Source organism: Phytophthora ramorum, assembly GCF_020800215.1.
Source record: "Phytophthora ramorum isolate Pr-102 chromosome Unknown Phyram_PR-102_s0005, whole genome shotgun sequence".
Classification (NCBI taxonomy): Eukaryota; Oomycota; class Peronosporomycetes; order Peronosporales; family Peronosporaceae; genus Phytophthora; species Phytophthora ramorum.
In genome coordinates this window covers 2,742,456-2,757,534 of record NW_027150651.1, presented here as the reverse complement: position 1 = coordinate 2,757,534, position 15,079 = coordinate 2,742,456, and the positions used below count along the sequence as shown (strand labels likewise).

Below are 15,079 nucleotides of genomic sequence, written 5' to 3'. Positions count from 1 at the left end.
GCCATGCGTATCAGATGCTGAGACTGGAAGAGAGGCCATGACGCGAGTGCCGGTGGCGCTGCTGGCGCTCTACTTCCTGCACTCGTTCATCATGTCGTTCCCCATGACAGCGTACGGCATGTGGCTCTTCGATGTCATTCACATGCCGCCAGCCACCACGACGCTCTACTACTCGGTCACGTTCTTCCCCTGGAACCTCAAGCCGCTGTACGGCCTGCTGTCCGACAGCCTCCCGCTTTTCGGGTACCACCGCAAGTCGTACATCGTTCTGTGCGAGGTCGTTACCGCAGTCTCATTGGTGCTGACGGCCACGTACGTGCACTCGATCGCTGGCGCTTTCGCTGTGAAGCTCGTAGACGCCGTGGCCGAAGCCTTCGCGCAGATTATGCTCGGCGTCTTGTTGGTGGACCTGACGACGGGAGATGCCTCCAGTAGAAGCAGTGCACACGTGCAGTCATTGGCCAATGGCGTCAAGAACGTGGCGTCGATTGCAGCCTTGGTGCTGGGCATCCCAGTGTATCGAGACAAGAGCATCACGCCGCAGCAGGTTATTGGATGGACCAGTATGCTGCCGCTAGCAGCGGCGGGAGTGTGTCTCGTTGGATTGAAGGAGACACCCGTGGATGAGCTACACGACGACAGAGAATCGGAACCTGTTGAATTTGTTGCATCGACAAGTTTGCTGAACTCGTGGTGGCTGCCGTTTAAGCGCGAACTTCAGCACAAATGGGAACTCATGCGACCGGTGCTGCCGCCCATGCTCTTCTTCTTCTTGTGCAATGCACTGCCTGGCGATGGAACGATATGGTACCAGTACACGTTCTCGCTCCTTGAAGACGAGCACGAGTGCTTGCAGTACATGTACCTCGCTGGCATGGTCGGGCGCTTCCTGTCGTGTCTGTCGTACGCCAAGTGGTGCACCAACCGGAGTGTTCGAAGCGTCTTTTTGCTCTCTACAGTGTGCTCTGTTGCTGCTGGTCTGCCACGACTGTTGCTAGCTCCACCTGTCGTGCAGCTTCCCGTCTCAGTGTGTACGTTTGGCACAGTGGAGTCTTTTATCACCTCGTTCACCTCGGAGTTCGCGCTGTTGCAGTTGCTAGTAGTAGCCACGTACTACTGCCCTTCAAACTCGGACGTTCAAGGTTTGACGTACGCATTGTACCTATCGTTCATGGACTTCGGCGGCGTTGTGTCGGGAGTTCTTACGTCACTACTGGTGTTGGCACTCGGAATTGTTCCCGACCCGACCACAAAGGTTGTGGACTGGAGCCATCTGTGGCTGGTCGTGGTGATTGCGTCTGTCGGCCAGTTGCTCGTCTTGGTGTTCCTTTGCGTGCTGCCCGAGAAGGTTGACACCTCAGAAAACAACAGTTTGGTGGGAAGACCAGTGAAGTACAAGTCCATCATGCTGTCCGACGAACCAGAGCAACAACCATTACTGTCGGAACCAGAGGCGTATGCCGACGTAAGAGTGTGAACACGTAGATTTAGGTGGTCAAATACCAAGTCTAAACGATATTGCCTTTAAACTGCAACACGAAGCCTCAAACACAAATATGCAAAAAAGAAGACCGAGCTTTTTTGATGCGCGATATATTGTGTTCCAACGTTCCGCAAAAGACCTTAGGGAGTTGCCCACCCTCTCAACAGCAAGTCGGCTGAGAGAGCAAGCCAGCACGTGTCGACGCGAACGACACTTACTTCTTCTCCTTCTTGTCAGCCAGACGCTTGGCCTGCTTGCCGAAGATGCGCTTGTCGGCGCGAGCCACACGCAGCTGCGTGAAGACGCTCTTCTCCTTCATCTCGGGCGTGATGACAGCCGTCGTCGACTTGACGCTCGAGCGGGTGATCGGGAGGATCGCGCCCGTGTACTGCACGGCGTTCTTGGTCTCCTCCGGGGACGAGTCGCCGTTCTTGGGCTTGTTCACGCTCTTGCGCGGGAACACCACGAGCTTGGCCTTGTAGGCCTTGAGGCGGTGCACGTTGGCCTGGAGCGACTCCACCGACTTGTTCGTGCGACGGAAGTCCACGGCAATGCCGATGCTGATGGCCTGCTTGCGGTTGATGCCAGCCTCCTTCAGCTCCTCCAGCGTGAAACCCTTGCCAGCACGGACCTTGGAGCCGTACTTGATCGTGGGGCAGTGCACAGCGGGGCGCAGCAGACCAGCGGCCGGACGCGGGGCAATGGCAGCAGCCTTGGCCTTACGTGCCAGACGGCGGGTTTTCTTCTTGGCAGCCTATTGGTAGGTCACAACATAATGTCACTTGTATCAGTACGTAGATCCTTCGTAGTTGTCTGCAGCCAGCAGCTAAAGCGCCACACGCCCATTGAATCCGTCTCCGCTAGAGAGATCCACTGTCTGTCCCCTTCCAGTCGACCTGTTCTCGTTCTCTGACGTTTTGTCCAATGGTGGCAGACGGATTGAAGAAGCTAATGGGGTGTGTGTGCATCTAGCCGCTGGGGGTTGTAAAAGTTTCGTCATGGCTGTTGTCTTACCTGGTCGAACCAAGTCTTGATTCGGGACTCCCAGTACTTGTGGAAGTGGCCATTGGGGATAACGTTGTTGTGCTTCACCATCTTGAACTACGATACACAGAGAGAGGAAGGCGCAGTGTGAGTCGCTGGTCATTGCCGCCGTCATGGGGCGTAGTTACCTTCGCGCGAAGTTACTCAGAAAGTTGCGGGCAATTTGGAACTTGGAGCCCAACAATCGCAGGCGGAGCCAGCGCCCGAGAATTGGTGGTTCCCCAACGCGCAAGGCTCTCCAGTCCTGACATTCACTTGGGCTCACTATGCCTTGACCTCACAGCCAATCAGATCGCAGCATCTTGCCTAACCTAGACCGCATTAGCCTGAACTAGGATTTCCAGATAAGGTGGGCCACACGACCGCATAACGGTACATGGTACCGCAGCTGCATCTCCCCCTGTTCAGCTTCCCAACGGGCCCAGGAACCGCAGACGACACCTGCGAGCGACGACGCAGCGGCTCTCGGGACGACGCCGGCATGTTCAGCTCCGGAAGTGCGTTCTCCACTTTTTCGTTTTTATTCTCCACCTTCTTGCGCTTCCATTGGCCACGTGATTCCCGAGTTACAAGCTGATACGTTGTGTCCACTCTGTGCAGATCGAGGCGGCGGCTTCGCGGCGCAGAGCAGTAACCCGTTCGCGCAGAGTCAAGGTACGGAGGTTACATGGCTACGGTTACGCGCTTTGCTCTGCTCTCGTTGTGTGTGCGTCTCTAGGCGTCTCTAGGTATTGATCGGTGCCCTTGGCGTGTCCAGGATCCTCAACGATGAACCAGTTCCAGTCCAATGCAAACGCTCCAGTGGCCCAGACCGCGTTCGGACAGAGCTCCGGCTTTATCAATCAACCTCCACTGCCTCCTGGTGGAATGGCTGGGGCTCCGGGCAGAGGCTTCGGACATCAGCCCCCACTTCCTCCCGGAGGAATGGCTGGAGCTCCGTCGGGCGGGTTTGGAGCCACTTCGACCGGTGGAAACCCGTTTGGACAGAAGAAAACCAACAACAACAACAACAACAAGGCACACAATAGTGCAGGGACTACGTTTGGACAGAATAGCGTGTCGACTTCTTCTACGTTACCGGGTGCACACACGACGTTTGGATTTTCGTCGTCTACAGGTGGAAAGCCCAAGAATCGAGAGACTGGATATAGTGGAAATGCACCGAAGACTGCGTTTGGTGGCAATGGATCGGCATCTTTCGGTGGAAGCAGTGCAGCGTTTGGAGGAAACGACAATGGATTCGGTGCAGGACAGACTACTTTTGGGGCGTCGGCACCCAGGCGCGGACAGAGATCCTTTTCGCAAGACGCGAACGGATTCGGATCGGGTGGCACAGCAGCACCGGCACCATTGTCATCGCCAGGTGCAGGACAGACTACTTTTGGGGCGCCGACGCCCAAGCGTGGACAGGGATCATTCTCGCAGAATTCGAATGGTTTTGGGTCGGGTCGTACAGCAGCACCGGCACCAGTGTCGACGCCAGGGACTTCCTTCGGAAGCCAAGCATCTGGTGCGAGAGTGCGAAAAAAGCAAATCACCCCAAACACTGCATCTTCCTCGCTATCGGACAACCATTTTGCGACGGCGGGTAATGGAAGAGGTGCACCAAATGCTCCGGCTATTCATACAAGTTTTGGCGGAGCTGCGGGTAGTAATAGCTCTAGGTCTCCTGCGTTCGGGAAACCCTCTCCTGCTGGCAGCCCTCCTGCGACCACGTTCGGTGGTGTCACCGATAAGAGACGACAGACTACGCCAACGTTTGGTTCAGACGTATCCGCAGGAGGATTTGGAAATTCAGACAAGATGGTCTCCATGGAGGCGCGAATGAGTGGCGCAAAGAAATCGCCGTTCCAGAAAGGAAAACAAGCTGGTGTCTCGGGAGAACGCGATGCTAACCCCTTCGTTGGACAACAGTCTAAGTCAAGTCGAAACTTTCCTGCTGGAGGAGACGCTTTTGGTGCTGCTAAGGCGCCTAAGGTAAGCCCAACTAATGAAAAGCATGGGAAGCAGCGACAATCTCGGCCAAAGAAGAAAACGCCGAGTACGAGCGATGAAGACACTTCATACGCCCCCATGCCTTCTGCGGCCTCCACCGAAGAAAGCAGCAAAGCAGAACTTTCAGCCGCTACTAATCTGAATGGACTTTGCGCTGACATGTGTAGCCCAGCAGAACGGGAGCTGCACATTCGGGTGGATGAGCTGAGTGTCTTCGAAAAGTGTTTCCCCAACCAACCAGGAACTGAACGCGAGAGGATTATCAAGCGCTTCCAACGCAGTTCAGCTGATCATAAGCTGGATATTCCAGAGGAAATCCGCCCTCCTGGAGTTCTTCGACGCACTCAACTTTACATCGAGCAGGAAATTATGGACTTGGACCAATGTGGCGAGGATCCACGTTTTCAGCAGCCCCGAGTTCCGGGCCCGATCGAGTTGTATAACTTCTGTTGGGATCGGTTTCGAATGATTCGAAAAGACTTCGTGTTGCAGAATTACCGCGGCGCTGGAGGACGTGTACACCCCATCGCTCTCGACATCCATGAGCGTATTGCGCGATACCACGTGCTCAGTGAGCACGAACTCATCGAGACACCAAGCTTTGTGGCGCAGCAGAATATGGAGCAGCTTGGCCAAACTCTCAAGTCGCTCAACGAGTTGTATGATGAAAGTCGCAAGGTTGGAGATCCCGCGTACTTGAGTCCATTTGAGGCAGAATGTCGTGCGTACTTTATCCTGTGTGCACTGGACAATGGCCGCGGTATGGATGTGCTGAAGTATGTTAAGGTTCTCCCGCATCATATCTTGGAGAGCCCACACATCAAGTTCGCGATGCGCGTGTTTGTTGCTCGGCACACGGGTGATTACTTCCAGTTTTTCTCGCTGCTTCGTCAAGCAACCTACCTGCAGTCATGTTTACTGTTTCGGTACATCCCCAATGCCCGGTCATCAGCTCTGCTTCGTATGAACCGGGCTTATCGTAGCCAGGTCTATCCATTAGAGGATTTGGTTGAATTGCTGTGCTTTGATGACATGGAGCACGCCTACTCAGTGTGCCAAGAGCATGGCTTGAGGATAGCTGGCAGGCCTGGAACTGGTGACGACAGCGCAGTGATTGTGAAGTTCGGTGGCGATTTCGAGACAGGTACATTATGGATTATTAGGCTTGCGATTGGTGGCATTTGTGCTTATGGTTATATGATGCCGATGGTGCAGATGCGCAACTACGGCGGAACAATACACCCCAGAAGATTCGAAGTTCCAAGATTTACGTTGGAATGAAGCAAGGGTACGGATTATTTAGTTTTGTGGCTGCGAAGTGTCTCCGTAGTTAATCTTTTGATATATGCAGCAACTACCTTCGGCGAGATATCTGCCGCGGTGTGACCGAATACGCACGCGATGAATACCCAGCGCTTAGTAAGCTGATCCAAGACTCCGAGCGAGAGGAGCAAGCAAGGCTGTATCCGAATCGACCTGCGTATGAGGACGACTACTCTTATTTTGTTGATTACAATGACGGAGCACCAGCGGCGCCTCCAGCGAGTGCTCCACCAACGCCTTCAAACATCTCTGTGAGCTTCGGAAATACTCAGTACCAGCCTGCAGAAACCGATCACAAAAAGCACGATCTCGATGTGATTGCGCAGAGAAAATGGGAGCTTGAACAGAAGAAGCAAGCTATGCTGGAGCGGATGCGAGAACTAGAGAAAGCGAAGGAAGAAAAGGTGCGCCAAGATCAAGCTAAGAAGGATGCGGTGGAGAAAGCAGCTCAAAGTGAAGAACACGCGGAAAAGGAAGCTGTTGCACGCGCTCAAGCAAAAAAACAGGCCGAGAAAGCAAAGCGACAGCAAGAAGAACTCGAAGCTCAACTACGGGAACAAAAGAAGAAGCGTGAACTCGAAGAGCAGCGCAGACGTGCCGAAGAAGTTGCGCGTGAGGCAGAACAGCAAAGGCTTGAAGCACTGCAGCGAGCGGAAGCTCTTAGGATAAAGGCTGTCGAGGACGAGCGACGCCGGCAAGAAGAGAAACGGCAAGAAGAAATTCGGCAGAAGGCTGCAGAAGAGTTTGAGCGACGTCGCCAGCAAGAACTAGCGGAGGCACGAGCTCGCCAGGAACGCGAGGCACTGCTTGAAGCGCAGCGACAAGCGCAATTGGCGAAAGAGCGGGCCGAAAGAAAGCGGGTGCGTCGCGCCGAAATGCAAAGGCTCGCCGTCCTGAAACTGAGATTGCATCTCTGGAAGAAGTACGTTCAAGATTCACGTACCGGCCCTGGCCCAGTTGCCATCGATGCAGCAAAACTTCGGCAAGTGCGACCTCATCAAAAGGCAAAAGACAGTGTGCAGTGGCTGTTCAGAGGGACCAATGTTGTATCTATTGGTACGAAGCGACTGAAGCCAGCGTTTAGGTCGGAAGGGGACTCACCGCTTTCGGACACAGAAGTATCGTCACTTTGGAGCTCCGAAGACATCCTAGGACTGGTCTGTGCTCCTCTTCGGCTTGTGAACCCCGGTGCAGCATCGATCGCGTGGAAATTGGTGATTGCGGATCTTCTCGATGGAGCTTCCTCGTCATTTGGCTTGTGGTGTGCGGTCAAGGCTGGAACACAAGATGCTACGACACCCCAGCATGACTGCCATCGCATTTTTCAGTCCAACCAGGGCGTGGATGTGTGCTGTCGGTATCTTGATTCGACGTTTACTCAGAGAAACGGTGGTGAGGTACAGAGAGAGAAGCTCGCTGCAACGTCCGCGGTCCTACTTCCCGTTGACCTGAGTACATTGCTGCAAGCAGGCAATTCTTTTAGCTGGGAGCAGCGCCTGGGAGACTTGTTATCACTACTGAGACCAGGGTGTCGCGTGAGTGTGCTTGTGTTGGGGTTTGCTTCGTCCGAAATCGGGTCCTTGCGCTCTCTTGTCACAAGTACGCTTGAGAGCTGTGTCGAACGAGTGCAGAGCAAATTTGCCCCGCAAGTTGTCCACATTGTCGTTGAGTTTGTAAACGCTGGTGAGCTTCTTCCCCAGAAGTTCAGGCAAGTGGTTTCCAAGATTGCATCCCTGTCTCCCCCCGTTCATAATCTGAAGAGTGTTGGTCTGAGAGAGCTGCTGGAGGGTAGTGTCAAGGCAATGATGAACCAGTACGAATCGTCAGTGGGTATTCAGAGCCAAATTTGTGCGGTTTTCCCGCGCGTACGTGAAGACATCTTGTCGTCTGGCGTAATGGATCTAGCGTACCCGCCACCAGAGCTGCAGTCTGTTGTCGTGGACCCCCCGCACGGTTGGAACTCGCAAGAGAAGCGGCATGAGATCAGGACGGTTTTGACAGCGCTAGAAGTGACTTTCATCGCAATCGAGCCTTCCACTGTACAGTGCGACCAGCTCTGCGACGTCTACTTCAAGAAGATCGTGGACTTCGTCGATCGGCTGTTCCGTTCGTATCCAGCCTCCACTGCAGTGTCGACGTATGAACTCAAGAAGCGGATTTACAGTTTACTGCTCCCGGTGCATGAACGTCTGATGCAGAGCGTGGACGGAAGCGCGAATCAAGTGACTCCGGAGGAGGCGGACGTCCTGTTGCCTTGGCGAAAGATCTTTGAGGAGATCTACGAGACCTTCTTCGAGACGCTGAGCGACTTTGCCATCTACTACCCCGCGGACTGGCGAGGGTTCAATTCGAGCGTTGCCAGTCTTCTGGATGCTGTACACTCTCCACTGCCGACGCAGCTCCACGTCTCAAGCCAGCGCCCCAAGCGCGACCGAATCGTCACGAAGCAGCCACCCGTGAAGGTTTCCGTGCAGAGCATTAGGCGAAGCTTTGGGAACAAGTCTGCAGGCTCGAGTCTGAGCCTAATCGACGATCCGCTGCAGAAGTACCGCGCTGTGGGCGAGATGAAGCGTCTCCGGGTCGAGATCGAGAAGGAGCGTGCCGCCTCATCGCAGTTCCAGCGCATGCTCCGCCAGGCGCTCAATCAGTGGGACGACTAGACGTGCAGCAATGTGTCCGACTTCACTGATCAAGTGTACATGTAGAGAGAGAGAGAGCCAAGGAGTGATAAAACACGAAATGTAGCTTGTGCATGTTGTCAACAACTTCAACTTGGCAGATGTGAAAGTCACTGCGAAGGTTTCAGACGTGTTCTTAACATACCCTTTCATATCCGTTCATATTTATTTAGTCCAAATCACCCTACGGACAATTTGAGAGCTAGCATTGTACGGGCACTGAGAAGTTCAACTGTCGCCCAGAAGCTACACACATGGGGCTGTGCGAGCTGCCGAGCGACATGCTGGCGGCGATACTGCAGTTCGTGGACCACACGTCGCTGCTGCATCTGGAGGCCGTGAACCGCCGCGTGCGGGACACCATCGTGGGCTGTGGTGCGTGCTCAATTGGCTCTTTAACGTGCTTCTTCTTCTTCTGACTCGGATACTGTTGTCTGACAGACACATGGCAACTCCTGGCGCGGCGTATGGCGCTGTACGCGATTGGCTGCCACACCAGAAGCTCTGCGGACTGGAAGCGATTGGCGCTGCTAACTCAGAGCCCCGTGGGCGAAGATCTCTCGCTGCTGCGTCAAGTGCGAGGTGCTGCCTGGTGCTAAGAGGAGGATGAGGAGGAGGAAGGGAATCTAAGACTGTTTGTTGCTTGTAGAGTGCTCGTCGGTGGACCACACGAACGAATCGGCGGAGAACACGCTCACGAAGTCGCACTGTGGCGTTGGTGTGGCGCTGCTGGCCAATACGGTGGTGGTGGACGACCCGTTGGCGTTCGAAGCCATCGCCAAGAGGCTGCAGCTTGAGTGCGGCTGTGCGAGAGGCCGTCCGTGCTACTGGAGCAGGTGAGACGAGTGATGGATCGAGAAGATGGGACTTTTGTTGAAGCTCATTGGTGTTTGTGTTGCGCCAGTGCCTCGACGTGGGGATACGCGACCACGGATTATCTCGACTACACGCTGTGGGAAAACTCCATGGTGAACAGTGTGCAGATTGTCCCGTACAGGGTGTTCTGGTACCCCGGCAGCCCGACGTACTCGCCCAAGCGGCTGTCGTTCGCGCTGTACGAGCTGGAAGAAGACGGAGAGATGGGCTCTTTGGTCTACGAGTCCATGGTGTTCAGCATTGTCAAGGACATGAAGGTGCGAGCGCACTATCCTAACGGTAGCTGGGTATGACAACTGAAATGCTTACCACTGCTAACTGTAGATGCAAACGTTCGAGCTGCCTTCCCGAGTGTTTCTGGCTCGAGGTGTCCTGCGAGTGAATCTGTTCGACCGACAGGAGGATATTGGCCTGGACGTCGCCCGGTGGATGCACGAGAACGACCTGGCTCCGTACTACACGTGCTTGAGTTATGTTGGCGCCACGGGGCTCCTCGAGTCTGGGACACAGCTTGAGTAAATAACTTCGGGATATATGTTTAGTTTTAGTGGTTACTTTTCCACGGTCGGCAGTTGCTAGAGGCTCTTCCTTATGGGAAGTTCTCATTGCTGATTGCTCCAAGAAGTCGCGTCTGTCATAATGCAGTATGATGGCGGCAACAACATGCGTGGATACGAAGGCGCTGCTCTGATGGATACCACCAAGTCGAGCTCAAGAGGGCGGGAGAAGCAGCCGCAGCAGTCGCCCGTGATTGAATTGGAGCACACCATTGGCTTCTCCGCCGTACCAAACGCAATTCACTATCACCCTGCAGGCCGAGACTACGTGTATCCCGCTGGTGGTTCGGTGCTGCTTACATCCTTCCAAGACGCGCACAGCCAGGTCTTCTTGCGCGGTCATGAGGGTAATGTGACCTGCATTGCCATGTCTCCATCGGGGAGAATCCTAGCCTCGGGTGAGCGTGGCAGGCGTGCAGATATCCTGGTGTGGGATTATTCAGCCCGCAGGCTAGCTTTTAGACTATCTGAGCACGACGCAGGTATCGCTGCACTTGCCTTCTCGGATGACGAGCGACTGTTATGCTCCGTTGGTGTTCCTGAGGACGGCCCCCGGCTGTACATTTGGGACGTTTTGACAGGTAACATTTGCGCCACGCACCAAAAGATGTCGAGCATCGTCACAGCGGTTGCCTTTGGGGGCATGGCGCGTGACGTAAAGCGCCGCGACACGGCCAACTACCAATTTGCTACAGTCGGGCACCGATTGCTGCAGATTTGGGTCCTCAATCCTGTCACGGGTGAGCTCATGCCGCACAAAATCGAGCAGACTCTCGTTCGTGATTACACCTGCGTGCAGTTCTCGCCTGACCGTGAGACCCTCATTGCTGGCAGCTCGAGTGGCGATTTTTGCGTGGTCGGTGTGAAAGCGCGGCAGCTATTCAAGGTTGTTCCGGCTTGTTCCTGCGGCGTGAACTCCATTTTGTACTTCGATGGCGGTATTCTTGTAGGTGGCGGGGATGGCAGTGTCTTGCACTACGGGCACGACTTCGTGGACACCTGCCACGTTGGCCTAGACAGCGGCGTCGTCGGTATAGCTCTGAATGCAGCACAGAATGAGGCTGTTGCCGGCACCCAAGCCGGGGGGATTTACTCCGTGCGTCTCGCGCTCGGCACTTCCCAACGAAGTCTCCAGGCTAGCTTGCTGTCTGAAAACCACTCGAGCGCTGTCGTGCAGATAGCGTACGCGCCAGACGTGTCCGACCGATTCGCCACAATCTCTCGAGACTGCACTATTCGAGTATGGGATGCCTCCGACTACTCGGTGGCAACCCGTTGCATGGTTGGTGATGCTGGAGCACCGACATCTCTCCAGTACTCGCTAGACGTGCTTCTTTCAGGTTGGACTGATGGCTGCATCCGGTCTCATAGCAGCGACTCTGGTGACCTGGCCTGGTCCATTGATAATGCTCATACAGGTGGAGTCACGGCGCTTGTCTTGAGCCACAACCAGCGCTTCATCGTGTCCGCGGGGGTTGGAGGTGAAGTACGCGTGTGGGATATTCGCAAGCGCGACTTGGTCTCACACCTCAAAGAGCACTCGATGACAGTCACGAGTCTGGCGCTGTATCGCGACGATCTGCACGTGATCTCTTGCAGTCGAGACCGCAGTTTGCTCTGCTGGGATCTGCGCAATGAACGGAGAATTTCAAGTCACATCCAGCGCATGGGCGGGATCAACACTGTGGCGCTGTCTGCTGACCAACACCTAGTTTTGAGTGCTGGCCAGGAAAAGCGCATATCTTACTGGGACTTGCGCATCGACACACCTGTGACCGTGATCCAGAAGGCCCACGACGAAGAGGCCACTTGCATCGCTGTAGCGCACAATCTCGAAGTGTTTGCCACCGGTGGGAACGATCGACTCGTGAAAGTCTGGGACTTTAACACCAACCAGTTGATCATGGACGGCGTAGGCCACTCGGGCAATGTTCGCGGCCTCGCCTTCAGCCCAGACGATCGTCAGCTTGTCTCTGTAGGTGATGATGGCTGCGTTTTCGTTTGGAATCTGTACACAGAGCACTAACCACCATTAACATCTTCAACACGCCTTTCCTGTTTGCCATTTCTATTGAGTAACAACAAAACCGGCGGCAGATAGCACCTTCTAGTGCTGTTCGTGCTCCTTCAAGTAGCTGTAGAGCAGCTGGACGCCAAAGCCCGTAGCTCCCTTGGGGAAGTACGACTTGGCAGAGCTGTAATTTGACGGCCCAGCAATATCAAGGTGAGCCCAATCCACGCCCTCGTAAACAAACTGCTGCAGGAAAGCAGCAGCCGTGGAGGCGCCTCCGTAGCGGACACGACCGGTGCTGCGGGAGTCCGACTGGGTACCCTTAAGCGCGGCAGTGTGCTCAGGGAGGATTGGCAGGCGCCAGCAACGCTCGTGACACTCGGTACCACTTTCCTGCAGCTTCTTGGCCAGGTCATTCGAGTTGGAGAACAGACCAGCGCAGTGCTCACCCAGAGCGATCATGCACGCACCAGTCAGAGTAGCCACGTCGATAACCTTCTTGGGCTTGTACTCCTTCTGGACGTACGACATCGCGTCTCCAAGGACCAGGCGGCCCTCAGCATCGGTGTTGTTGTTCTCCACGGTGATTCCCTTGTGCGACTTGACAATCGTAAGTGGCTTCACGGCCTTTGATCCGATGGCGTTCTCGGCCAGAGCAAGAGCGCAGACGATGTTCACCTTAAGACCCTGGCGCGAAGCGGCACGGACAGCTCCCAGCACAGCAGCCGAGCCACACATGTCAGTATGCATGTCTTCAATAGCACCCGTAGGCTTGAGGTTCAGGCCTCCCGTGTCGAACGTGACACCCTTGCCCACCAGCGCAATCTTCTCGTCGGATTCGGGGTTGCCACGATACTCGAGGATAACCAGACGAGGAGGGCAGATGCCAGCTTGACCCACGCTCAGAAACATGTTCATGCCCTCCTTCTCCAGATCCTCCTGCTGCAGCACACGAACGGACATGTTGGGGAGCTCGGCCGAAGCACGTGCCACTTCCTCCATGAATGCCGGGTTCACGATGTGCGAGCGCTCATTGCCTGCATCACCGAAGTCAGCCCAGAACTACAACGTGGCCAACTCTTAATCAGTACGCACCCAGGTTGCGCGCGAAAATGGTCTCCTCGCCCACCGTCGCCTGCTCCGCCACATTCTGCAATGTCACTCAATTGTCAGTCTCCTTCAACACCACAAAAAAACTTCCAGCAATCACTTGACCTTCTGGAACTCAGCCGACGCGTCCAAGTAGATCTGCTCCAGTGGCAGGCGCAGTTTACTGTCTCCGTAGACGTCCTTGGCCTCCGTCAGGTACTGGTCGAACTGGTAGTTAGACAGCATCGAGGCTTGGGACATCAGCTCCACCACTCGAGCGGCGTCCATCTTTCCACCCTCCAGACTGGGCACCTGCAACACGACGCTCGAGGCGCGCTTGGCCTTGAGCGCGCTGAGGGCGCCGTGCGTGGCGTTCCTCAGCACATTGGGCGTCACCTTCTCGGCGTCTCCGAGGCCTACGAGCAGCACGCGCTGGGTCTGGAGCGTGGCGTCGTCCTCGTTTGGGTACAGGAACATTCGCTCGAGCGGTTTGGCTTGGAAGTCGCGCAGCGCAGCAGCGGACACGGGGAACGGCAGCGACTTCTGCACGTCGGACGCGGCAGCACGAGACACGAACACGACGCGCGTGCTGGGTGCAGTGGAGCTCTTGGACAGCAGCGATACTTGGCTCTGCACGCGCTGCTGCACCATGCGCGGCGCCGCCGACGAGGAGAACCGACGCAGCATGACGGAAGCTGCTGGAAATGTGAGGTGATGATGCATTGGCATGCCCTGTGGTTTACGATATCTTCAAGTATCGGTATTGACAGGTCAGACACATTAACATAACCGCTATTATATCAGTTAATCGATGGACGCTGAAGATGGCGCGCTCTCTGTGACGTCCGGCGACTCCGACGCGCTCAGTGGACCTCCTGCCCGTCTACCTGCTTGTGTGCTGTTCTCGCTGCAGTTCTACGTGGACCGAGTATGTTTAACGGCCTTACCGTCCTGTGCAGAGCTCGAGAACGCGCTGGTGCTGGGCTTTCAGCTGCTACAGTACGAGATCGTCGTGTTCGACACGCCGCTGACGCCCTCCAAGGCCTCTCAGACGCAGAGTGAAGCTTGTGTGACGAGACTCAAGCATGGCAAATCCTGTCTCTTCGAAGCGGAGCCGGACGAGCTCGTGCGCGAGCTCCGACAGGACGCGGAGGCGCCGCTGACGTTGTTGTTGCTGCTCCAGGAGCGCGGGAGGGCCCGATTGCGAGCCTTTGCAGCTGTCCCGCTGCCTCTTAACGTGGGGCTAGAGGACGACGTGCTGAGCTGCAGCAGGTTGCTGCGCATCTGTGAGTGGGCGAGCCACAGCGGCTCGTGGGAGCTCCGAGACCACCGCAACGCCGTTGTGGGGCACGTGGTTGGAGCCGTCACGCTCTCGTGTCTCGGGAAGGCGCTGGCCCCGCACATCACCAAGGCGCTCGGTGTACAAGTGAACAGGTCGCAGCCGTCGAGTCCTCGGGTGGAACACGAGACGAAGCAGCAGACGCAGCGACCAGCGACTGCAGTAGAGCGAGTTGAGAAGGAGAGATGCAGCGACGAGGAGAAGAAGCTGGAGAAGGTAGACTCGAGTGTGCAGTGTGACGAGAATACACTCGTCGAGGACAGAGCAGCCGAGTCGGCGCTGAGAGGCAGTCGCAAACTTGGTGCCGTACGGACTGATGCGAAGGTGCCAACGACCAAGAGCTCGAGCTCCAGCATTGAGGGGAAACTGATTTACTACAAGCAGAACAAGGGTGCAACGAGTCCGCGACGCATGAGTCACCGCTCCGGCCGAGAGCCAACGTCCTCTCGAAATGCACCGGTAAATGCTATCAAAAGCGAGTTGCTGTTCCCCCTAGAGCTCCCGCCACCGCTTTTCTTCCAGAAAGGAGCCAAGTCGTAGCTTTATCGGATAAGCAGCACGAAATGCATGACAAGTTGGTCGGGATCAAGTAACCGCCCGAGCTGTCCGCAGAGGGACGCGACGACGCTTCAAGGTGATCGCGATCTTTGGCCACGGACACCTCAGAAGATAAGAAGACAGCGA

The 15,079-nt window shown here is 55.6% G+C and overlaps 7 protein-coding genes across 7 annotated transcripts; 5 read left to right on the top strand and 2 right to left on the bottom strand.

The window, feature by feature from the left end:
* Nucleotides 1-37: 37 nt before the first annotated feature.
* KRP23_6603 (Folate-biopterin transporter 1, chloroplastic) lies at nt 38-1,477 on the top strand (the record flags this gene model as incomplete). The annotated part of the gene is made up of 1 exon (XM_067891814.1): nt 38-1,477. The coding sequence occupies one exon, from the start codon at nt 38-40 to the stop codon at nt 1,475-1,477; it is 1,440 nt and encodes a 479-aa protein (XP_067746135.1).
* A 220-nt stretch (nt 1,478-1,697) lies between these two features.
* Nucleotides 1,698-2,578, bottom strand: KRP23_6602 (60S ribosomal protein L13-1; the record flags this gene model as incomplete). The annotated part of the gene is made up of 2 exons (XM_067891813.1): nt 1,698-2,237; nt 2,498-2,578. The coding sequence occupies 2 exons, from the start codon at nt 2,576-2,578 to the stop codon at nt 1,698-1,700; spliced, it is 621 nt and encodes a 206-aa protein (XP_067746134.1).
* Nucleotides 2,579-2,903: 325 nt separating this feature from the next.
* Nucleotides 2,904-8,505, top strand: KRP23_6601 (Germinal-center associated nuclear protein; the record flags this gene model as incomplete). Its single annotated transcript, XM_067891812.1, has 5 exons — nt 2,904-3,024; nt 3,128-3,181; nt 3,285-5,666; nt 5,738-5,810; nt 5,874-8,505. 5 exons carry the CDS (start codon nt 2,904-2,906, stop codon nt 8,503-8,505), a joined length of 5,262 nt encoding a protein of 1,753 aa, XP_067746133.1.
* Nucleotides 8,506-8,777: 272 nt separating this feature from the next.
* Nucleotides 8,778-9,918, top strand: KRP23_6600 (uncharacterized protein; the record flags this gene model as incomplete). Its single annotated transcript, XM_067891810.1, has 5 exons — nt 8,778-8,898; nt 8,965-9,105; nt 9,173-9,359; nt 9,428-9,656; nt 9,724-9,918. 5 exons carry the CDS (start codon nt 8,778-8,780, stop codon nt 9,916-9,918), a joined length of 873 nt encoding a protein of 290 aa, XP_067746132.1.
* Nucleotides 9,919-10,038: 120 nt separating this feature from the next.
* On the top strand, nt 10,039-11,982 carry KRP23_6599 (Cilia- and flagella-associated protein 52; the record flags this gene model as incomplete). The annotated part of the gene is made up of 1 exon (XM_067891809.1): nt 10,039-11,982. The coding sequence occupies one exon, from the start codon at nt 10,039-10,041 to the stop codon at nt 11,980-11,982; it is 1,944 nt and encodes a 647-aa protein (XP_067746131.1).
* Nucleotides 11,983-12,063: 81 nt separating this feature from the next.
* Nucleotides 12,064-13,743, bottom strand: KRP23_6598 (putative cytosol aminopeptidase; the record flags this gene model as incomplete). Its single annotated transcript, XM_067891808.1, has 3 exons — nt 12,064-13,004; nt 13,063-13,117; nt 13,183-13,743. 3 exons carry the CDS (start codon nt 13,741-13,743, stop codon nt 12,064-12,066), a joined length of 1,557 nt encoding a protein of 518 aa, XP_067746130.1.
* A 124-nt stretch (nt 13,744-13,867) lies between these two features.
* On the top strand, nt 13,868-14,935 carry KRP23_6597 (uncharacterized protein; the record flags this gene model as incomplete). The annotated part of the gene is made up of 1 exon (XM_067891807.1): nt 13,868-14,935. The coding sequence occupies one exon, from the start codon at nt 13,868-13,870 to the stop codon at nt 14,933-14,935; it is 1,068 nt and encodes a 355-aa protein (XP_067746129.1).
* Nucleotides 14,936-15,079: the final 144 nt, after the last annotated feature.